Here is a 10,000-nt window from a genome sequence, read left to right on the forward strand (position 1 = left end):
AAAATTACTACAAACATTTAAAATATGATATTAGTGAAGCAGATTTAATGAATACTCAAAATGCAAGCTCAAATCTACCTTGTAAAGCAATCACATTTTGCAACTGTTTTGACCTTATTGACACAAAATTAATTCTGCAGATGTAATATCAAAATATGATTTTACATCTAATGCTGTATCATTTGTTCATGTATTTAATCAAAATATTACTTTTTTATGCACTGTACACACTGCTTAACTATTTTAATAGCTTAAAACAGATTTAATAGATTGGAGTTTTTTAAAAATATAAAACCATAACACTTCTGTTATTTGACTTGTTGGATCAATAGAGAATTAAAATGCAGAAAATATTTCATCTGGTAACATTTACTGAATTATGTGTTCAACACTAAAGCTATATATCCACTTTAAGAATGTTTTTAAGCTGCCAGACACATACACTGAAAAGTTTTTGTCCCTATTCTGACTATACCTTTATAATAGTACTAATTTAATAATGTACTCAATCTATTTATCACTAATACATATTTTATTACACTATATGTTACTGTCATTGTCTCTTGATACACTGAGAAATTATTGTCAAATATGGGACAAACTTGCTGAATCTATAAATGTTTTAAATCAAGCCTAAAGTACAGATGCCAAAATACAACAAACAACCCCCATAAAATTTCTCTAAATCTTAACAATTCATGATCATTTACTGATTATGTCTCAGCTATGTTGCTATGTTATCAACCACTTCAAAGTACTTCCAGTTCTCACAAATCCTACTCTTTCATACTGAAGAATTTCCAGTTCTCACAAATCCTACTCTTTCATACTGAAGAATTTGCACCAAATTCTCTGATGTATGATCACAGGCATGCTTTTTTAAGGAAATGCATAAAAGATGTAGAACAACACTGAAGTATGGCAACAAAATATCATTAAATTCAATAGAACAGAAAAAGCAAAATACTCCAAAGCACAATACTATACTTTGCATATGCACATTAGATACGAGGGCAAATAAATGCATTTATTTATTGTACATTCAATCACTGATTTATACCCTAGATTACAATTTTAATTAATTTAATTCTCAGACAAGACCTGAAATGAAACCAATGAAATTGTTCAAGTTACTATTGTATTCATCTTTCTGAGAACATGATTAGGATTTAGTCAAACACGACTAGACAAACAAGGATTTAAATAAAGCATGCAAATTTCAAGTTCACTAGCACTTATGTTTCAAATCAACATGTTTGGAAGACAATGATATTCCATGTTGAGGCTGTCTTTAAGAACATAGTGCAGACAGCTACCCTAAAATGCCTCCTGAGTCCTATTAAGTAAACCTATGGCTTTACTTTACCTGTCTGTTAATCACAATTTTGAAGGGAAAATTGTTGCAACTAAGTCTATCCCCCTTAGAATTTGTCTGATGTTAGTACTCAACTGGATGTTTTCATCTCCAATTGTTAAACTCAAATGCCACCTAATTTGTGTGTCTACATGGACAAATTTGCTAGAATGTTTAAGGCTGTTTAAGAAATAAGTAAGCGAGTAGAATGTTTTTTTTTGTTGTTGTGAAGTGCTGTGATTATAAATTCTAACATGCTAGAAGACTACATTATGAAACAACAAAGACAGGTTGAAGCAATATAGTTATGTATATATTTATCTTATTTAAACAAAAAAGAACAATTCCAGTGTAACTTAAGATATGTTTTCTAAAGGTATGTAACACAGCATGGATTCAGCTCTTAAGTGCCCAGAGTGCTGTATAAAACTGCAAAATGTGTAGGCAATTCTCAGGTTTCAAGCAAAATCTATTTAAATTATTTCATATGCTAATTTTCTTTACAATAAATAGTTTTTATACAAGCAATTTAGTAAGGGTATTAAGTGTAATGTAAAACCAGAAAACTGCCACACTGATTTGCGGTAAGTGAGGCCCATATCGAAGCTATGAGTGTAGTTTTATAAATACTTTTTCTGAAAAGGGATTAATTTTTAACAACTGTAGATTTGGCTAGGCTGTGGGTCCCCATTCCCCCCCCCCCCACACACACACACACACACCTTGTGATCAAATCCACATGCTGATAATAACAAATATACCTATTTACAAATTAAGTGTTCAGTACTATTCCATGAACAACTGAGAAGTGAGAGCTATGGCTATTAAAAGAAGTTCAAAAATTCAAACATGTCCCCAAATATTGGGCTTGTGAAGACGTGGCCTAAATACTACAGTGCAATTTTGTAAAATAATAATAATTTGTTAGTAACATAAAATCCCCAATCAATATACACAAACCCTTTTCTTTTTATGGAATCAAAATAAAAATTAAACAATTCTGCAAATGTTTGGTAAAAAGGCCTTCTTTTCCTTTCTTCCTTAGATGCATAAATACTGAAACCAAGAAATAGCAAAAAGAACAAAAAGTATTGTTTACAAGTTGTTGTTTTTAAAGAAAGTGGTAAACAAAATTATTTATTATCCTTTAATCTAAATAAATACAGTTATCTTGTTTTCCCTATCTTTGTGAGCAGGCAATTCTAATCCACATCTGACTTTACATTTCAGCTGAAAATCCATCCAGCCCTTTAAAATTTATTTTATTTACAGCTATCTCTGTAAAGCATCTGTTCTGCAAAAAGTCACTGTGGTCCTTTCACCTTCACTGAGTTTGGAACAATTTCATTCGAGGAGGATGCAAAGTATCAAGGAATGTGGCCCTCTGGTGGAAAGCTAAGTATCACATTTTCCTTCTCAGCATCACTCCAGAAACCTGGCGGCTTTATAAAAAGCATTTAGCTTTGTAAAAAAATAAATCTATAGAAACAACTTTATACAACATACTGAGAGACAGTGTGTGCAGCATAGACACAACACAACATGATCTTTATCAACAGCAAACAACAACCTGATATTCTAAGACAGACATTCAGGGGAAAAAACATACAAACAAACAACAAATAAGGATGGGGAACCCCTCACTTTCTGCAATCTTTTAAAGTGCATGGGACTGGCACCCACCACAAAACAAAAATGTTATTTGCGCAACAACAAAACACGTAGCAAAACAAAAACTTACCTGCTGTTGTTGCAGATGCAGCAGTTCTACTGTGCTTACTTCGGTGCCGGTGTCACCACTTGATCTTCCATCTCGGCTGCTGGCATCTAATTGGCTGCTTAGAGTGCTCATTCCATTTTGATTCATTGAACTGTTGCTTATTGTCTCTGTCGCAGATTCCTGCATCATGACTTAATACCTAAAAGTGATTAAGAAGTATCAATTAACACACGCGTTACACCTTCACACTTCCATTATCAAGATGTCCCTCTCTGCCAATTACAGAGACAGCATCTTTAGAAGCAGGGAGGGCTGGGGGGGCTGGGGGGGAGAACCTTGCACAGTCATTTAGGAAGCCAGCAAAGGAGTATATAAACTACACTTTCCGAGGTATACTAATTACTGAAATTATGTTTCCTATAAGCATTTCAGTGGCAGTTTAATTTAACAGGGAAAACAGCACGCCGTGTATGCAGCGTGGATAAACAGCAGTCTGAGCAACTACATTTTAAAGCCCTACCTATCAACCCCTTAAAGGAAGGCAGAATTACACACACACGGCACTGTATTTCCTATTATCTAGCTTTGACAACCATGGGTGACTATGCAAGCCTTATTTAAAATAGTCACTATCTTGATACTGTCAGATTTTTTACAGCATCTCTTATGCAAGACTGTTGTTTAATGATGCACAGCTAATCATACAAAATTAAAATTTTGTAAGGGTGTTACAAATCATATGGCATCCAACCCATGATAAATAGTATAATAGGCTTCTCCTTTTTGGTGACTAAATAAAATTTTGCCTGGGAGGCATTTTAAGAAAAAGCTCCTGCTGCAAACATGTCAGATATTGCCTATTTTTTTTAATCAAACGGCTGATATTCATTTATTTTTCTGACATTTAAAACATTTAATACTGTCCTTCCTGGGAAGTAATTAAGCTTATGCATGAGCAGCAATCAAACTGTTCACTTGAAGATGACTTAAAACTCAATTTTAACATAGGCAAATAAATGAAAGATATAAAATTAATTTTCCAGGCATGTATTAGATATGAAAGCTGGAAATAAAATCTATCAAGAATATCACTAATGATTGTGCTAAAAACAGCATAAATTATGCATATTACCTTCTCTACAGTAATAAATGTTTTATCATTCTCACTGCATAAATATACTGTACTTTCAGGATAGCAATGAGATGTCCTGCCAGGATCAGTTGAAATCCTTGCAGTAAATAAAGAACCAACATCCCCTTACAAACCAGAATTTCAAGTGCATTTTGCATCTGTAATAAGGAAATGTCATTTTTTCAAAGCTACCTAAGTTCCACACAATGCTATAGGCGTTCACTTCAGTTCATTTCCCTGTAATAATGCATACATTAAACTAAGGATTTTCAGGAAAAGGAGGGAGAAACTTTCTGAAATGTGATATTAAAGGGACCTCTCTCGGTAGGTAAATAATCTGCTGAACCAACCTCATTCAAAGAACACAGCTGTGACTTTACACAAAACAGTTTTCAATGCAGTTCAGCCCATGCACAAAAATCCTATCAAGTAAACCACCAAACACCTTATTGCAACTAAAGCCACTGCTCAAGTATGTCAGTGAAACTGTGATATAAGTTTTTATAAAGGATGATTTATAGTGCAATGTTAGAAATGTTTGACCAAAAGCAAGACCTGCTGAGTTCACTACATCTTACTTCCAGATGCACAGGATTGCATCCTTAAAGAGTAAATCTACACAGTAAATGCCCAATTCTGGTCACAAAGGATACAGACACTATAAATATAATCACAATTCATGTAAGAAGGGGCAGCTTCTACAATCAGAGTTAACCAATATAGAACCAACTGTGTTTAAGAACATGCATTCCTTGTCAAAACATCCTAGTGAACTTTAACTACAAATAAGGCTAGAAATGAAAAATGTGATACGCATGAAGATGAATTTTCCAACCAAAAAAACCCAAAGCTAATGTTCTTTTCTGAGATTAGGCAGCTAATAAGTATTCAAATTAGGCATAAATTTTACATGCACAATGTTTAAAATATTCAGAAAAAAATCTGATTGCTAGCTATATGAAAATGTTAAAGAACACCTTCTGAAACTCTTTTTAAAAACAATGCATTTAGAAATTAAATGCACTTCAGCCATATATCATTGTGAGCACACAGAAAAAGTATCTTACTTTTTTCACAGTATCTCCAAAAGGAGGATGAGGTGAGGGTCTTCAGACAAATAAAAAAAATGTCTTATAACATTTCACAATGTAAATATTTGACTGTATTCATTCCATAGTCAGTCACATGCATTAAAAGGATAAAACCAGTATACATGCAGCTCAACCAACAAAAATAGTTCATACATTTTTTTTAAATCTCAGACATAAAAATCAGAAGTATGTGTTTGCATAGCTGTGACTCTTTTTGTAAAATTACAAAGAAAAAGTTAAACATCCTCCAGCCCATATTGATGAGTGTATAGTGCCTTTGTATCCTCAGAGAGACCTGAAGTATAGTTTTGACTTCACAACTTAAGTGGATTTCAAAGCCCTGACAATCAAGTTTAACAAAACATAATCACTAAGTACAACTCTTGCAACAGGGAATACAATGCCTGATCCATCCCCAAGGTGTTCGAAAAAAGGACAAGTATACCATTCATGGCAAAGTGTAACAAGAAAGGAAATACAGTTCTCATGACTAAAATGAAATTATTAAAATAGCATGAAATGCAGTTCACACAACTAAAATAAAATTCTTAAAATAATTAGTCTATCCAATATATTTGGGGGGGGGGGAGGCATTCAATGTCGACTCACACCTATTACTTCATCACTTTGCATCAGGGGAGGGGTATAAAGAAGCTAAGAAATTGAAACAGAAGAGGAACTCTGTGTGTAAAACTTTCTTAACGTTGCATAGATAGCATTAGTATACTTTAGTTGGTATCCTGAAAACACAGATGTGATTTTGGGAGTATCTCTGCAAGCCCCTCTTCAGACTCAGACTCCCAAGCAAACAAAACCAAACTACATGCTCTGTAGTGATTTCTCCAGCAGCAGAAAGAAAAAAGCATAGTGCTTGCAAATGTTGTGGCTTTCATTCAAATGAGTGATGATCCTGAACATTAAAAATTCCAAAAAGAGCACTATGAAAAAGCATGTTTGTTTGCAATGCATATCCGTGGCTGCAAGGACACACATCATCCAAATGGTTTAAAACAAGTGTAAAGTGCATGGGTCCTAGACAATTCCTAGGATAAGTGCTTTTCAGATAGCGATAAAGGTAGGAAGTGGGCAAGGCCTCTGATAACTTGATATTAATTGCCAAGTACAACATCCAACCTCAACATTTAACAAACAGCAGCATAATTCAAGTGCAATCCTTGCACTATAAATTAAATGAACACACTTTTTTGCTTCTCCCTGCATAGTCTTCCTTGCAACTAAATCTTAACTTTCCCTGGCTTTCTTTAAATCAGTAAGCCACTGTACAGATACTTATTCTCTACACCACTTCCCTTTTGAAACATTAAAGTGACACTGAAACTGACTGCACAAGATTGCATTTTCTCTTCCTAAACAACTGGAATTGAAAGGTTACTTAGTGTAACAATATTTACTTGCAGAATTGTGTTGTTACCAAGGGTATAATGGATGGTGGCTATGCAGGTTTACGCAAGAATGAGTGAAGCATGAGGCATTAGCCATGTGTTTGACATGTTTCAAATTGCTATAATCCAGCATTAAACACACCCAGCAATTCATGCCATTTCTTGCAGCCATAATCTTGAATAAAGCGTGCACAACCACTTATTATATAAATTAGTATATGACTCCCTGTTATAGTCACAACAGTGCTTTTGTGTTTATTTTGCATCAAGATGTGGCTTTCTATTTGTACAAATATCAGGATAAAAAGACACAGCTCAATTAAACCTCCCCACTTTTATGATAGAGTTGTATGAAATTCTAGACTTCTTTGTTTTGTTTTTCCCTAAGAGTTTTATGTGCGCAAAATGGAACAGTGAGAAAAACTTTCTTCCCTGTGAGATTCCAAGGCTGTTTTATTGCTTTCCAGGTCTCCAAACCTTTGAGGGCCAGCTTCTGTTTTCAAATCCAGAAACATGAATCAAAGTTCTCATTTGCCACTAGGAGGCAATCTTTCAAGAAACTGTAGGCTTTCAATTGTCTCCTGGACTCCCTACATGGGAAAGCCTTGGATTCTTCACACTCACTGTTGTCCTTAAAATCAATTGGGGAAAATGGGATTCAGGCTGAATAAGAATGACACGGCAGCTGTAAGATAATATCCAAGACACACTTCATTGTTCAAAAATAGGTTAATACTTTCTCTTCCTTAAAGGCTGTAACCTACAAACCTCCTGAAATGGAATACCTAATTCAGTTCAGTCTTAAATGCCTTGCAGACAGCAGTAGCCTAGCAATGCTTTGCTTCAGGACAAGAAAAATGAATGTCGTTTGAGTTTATAGGTATCCACTGCCTCCCACAACTTCTATGAAATGTGAAGGTTTCACCTACATCTCTCCCTATCTTAATGTAAGCAATGCTGTGATAAAATTAGGACCCCAAAGGACCATAAAACTGGTTCCACGTTTTCTGGGGTCTTTTCAAAGAGCTGTCCCCCATGATCCATTTTAACAACTGTCGGCAATACAAATCTGCTGTTCAAAGCTGAGATGGTGAGAATCAAAAAAGCCATGATTCATCCCCAAGGCCTGAGATGTGCCCCAAGAGCACATAAAACATTACATATATATCATTTTATTTATAGTTTTAGGAACAATAGCATAGCTCTCTGTTGTACTTTACACATCAAGTCATCCATAGCATTTTAAAAAAGAGTTGTGAAAAGTTTATCATTTTGAGATCCCTGCCCCATAATTAAAAGGCGATGAGCACATGTTGAACCCACCTTCCAATATTCTGTATCAAAATGTCCCTAACAGTAGGAATATTTTAAGAATGCAAATACATCCATCACTACACATTTAATCCGGACCAGAACCCAGATTTTGGGAAACGTAATATAATAGCTTCCAATTTTGTGCTCTGTTGGACTTTAATGCATAATTGACACCAGGCATGATATATTTTAAAGTCTAGATGAATATACTCCATCTTAAATACTTACAATTCTATAATAAATTAAAATGCTAAGTATAAGGCTATTCCAGTACGTACAATAACAAAAAGTCAGAAAAAGTAAGCTTGCCCCACTCCACCCCAATTCTCATTTAAATGAAAAATGGTGTGTTTCCAAGCCAGGCATAAAATGGCATAACTGAATACACAGTGGTTTGGTTCGTGTCTGTAAAAGTATTACACAGGCCAATTTTAATTTCAATTCCTGCCTCCGTACATTCGCTCTGAAAAACCACAACTGTATTTAAGTACAGATAAAGAGAACTGTTTTTAAAAATCTCACAATTTCACTTGGATGGGCAAGCAAAGCTCAGAGATTTAGCACTTGAATTTGAACATGCAGACTAGCCCTAGCTTTTTGGCACCTTCCTAACTCAAGATCACTGTACACAACACTAGGAGATGGAAATCACACATATATATGTGCCCAAATGCAATGTAGTCCTTGCACCTGACTAGCAATGCAGTGTCGAAACATTACACCTTCCCATCTGTCTCAACATGTAAAGATGCAGACACATCTTTCCCATTAGCTATATGGGGAGAAGTGAGTTGAAGTTACATACACATATATACACAAGAAGATGGCAATGCATGTAGTCATCATCATATGTGCATATACATATGCACAATATTTTGTTGCACACAGCTATGCGTGGATAGAGGCCAGTGTAGTTAGACACTCAGATAAAAGGAATGGTAAATTCCACACTACAATCTTATCTAGATTAAGCTGACAAATTGCATACAGTAATGCTTCACTAAGTTTTACAGAGGCACTATTCCAACATGCTTCCTATGACATTAGCAGCAAAAAAAAAAAAAGCCAATGTCAAAACCTGTCAATAATACTATTCAAATTTATTACAGTGTCAGTATAAGCCAACAGGCTAAAATTTACTCCCACACCTAAAATAGTAAATAGAGGTAATTTAAATGTCGTCATTAACAGAAATTGCATGGAGCATAAAACAAAATATACTAATAAGCTTCAATACCAAAGAAGCACTAATACAATTATCAGGAACACTATAGTGAAACTAAGGATTTCTATTTTATATTTCATATGCAGTAATATTATGATATGCACATCCAGTATACATTATCAAACCATACAATAATACGCCATACGTTACTAAACAGACAATTCTAAAGCAGACTTACTAGGAAGTAAGCCCAGGGAAAGACTGTGAGATTTACCTCTGAGTAGCATGCCTAGGACTACACTCATTTATATCAGTGGACAGATAAGTCATAACTAAAGCCTGACTACAATCTAGATCTCACCTATAAATCTCTCTACACCCCATAGACTCATTTTTTATTCGGAATGTATGCCATTTCAGGTGTGTTCTTGGTAAAGTATTACTAGAAAACAAGTATTTTGTTTATTGCCTGTGATTGTTTTTATTATATTAACTTTTCACTTGTGATCTTACAGATATTTTCTATATATACCAGTTAATGATCAGATTCTAGTTGGCATGTTTACTAAAATCATAGCATCATACTCATTTCTAGGAGCAAAATTATACCATTTTACTCTATTATTTCCTTCCTAATCATGATGTCTCAAGTCCTTTGGACTGCTACAAAAGTCCTTTGACTGTCAGTAATCTATTTTGCATGTAAATTCAAGATTCCTTTATACAGCGGCAGTACTATATGCTACTATATCCACTGTATCTCTATAGCTCACTAACATATGCACCTCACAGTCAAGTAGTCTGTAATCTTTTGTATTATA

General features: G+C 34.6%; 1 protein-coding gene across 16 annotated transcripts in view; it reads right to left on the minus strand.

Annotated features, from left to right (window-relative positions):
- The window catches only part of FOXP2 (forkhead box P2), a 402,068-nt gene that overhangs the window by 189,492 nt on the left and 202,576 nt on the right, over window positions 1-10,000 (minus strand). For all 16 annotated transcript variants that reach the window (XM_067469068.1, XM_067469057.1, XM_067469056.1 and 13 more), the window contains one exon: window positions 3,096-3,273. In XM_067469068.1, coding sequence (XP_067325169.1) covers window positions 3,096-3,263 — 168 coding nt within the window. In that variant the 5' untranslated portion in view covers window positions 3,264-3,273. The remainder of the gene's footprint in view (window positions 1-3,095; window positions 3,274-10,000) is intronic.

The sequence above is a fragment of the Anolis sagrei genome, chromosome 5, assembly GCF_037176765.1.
Source record: "Anolis sagrei isolate rAnoSag1 chromosome 5, rAnoSag1.mat, whole genome shotgun sequence".
NCBI classification, from domain to species: Eukaryota; Metazoa; Chordata; class Lepidosauria; order Squamata; family Dactyloidae; genus Anolis; species Anolis sagrei.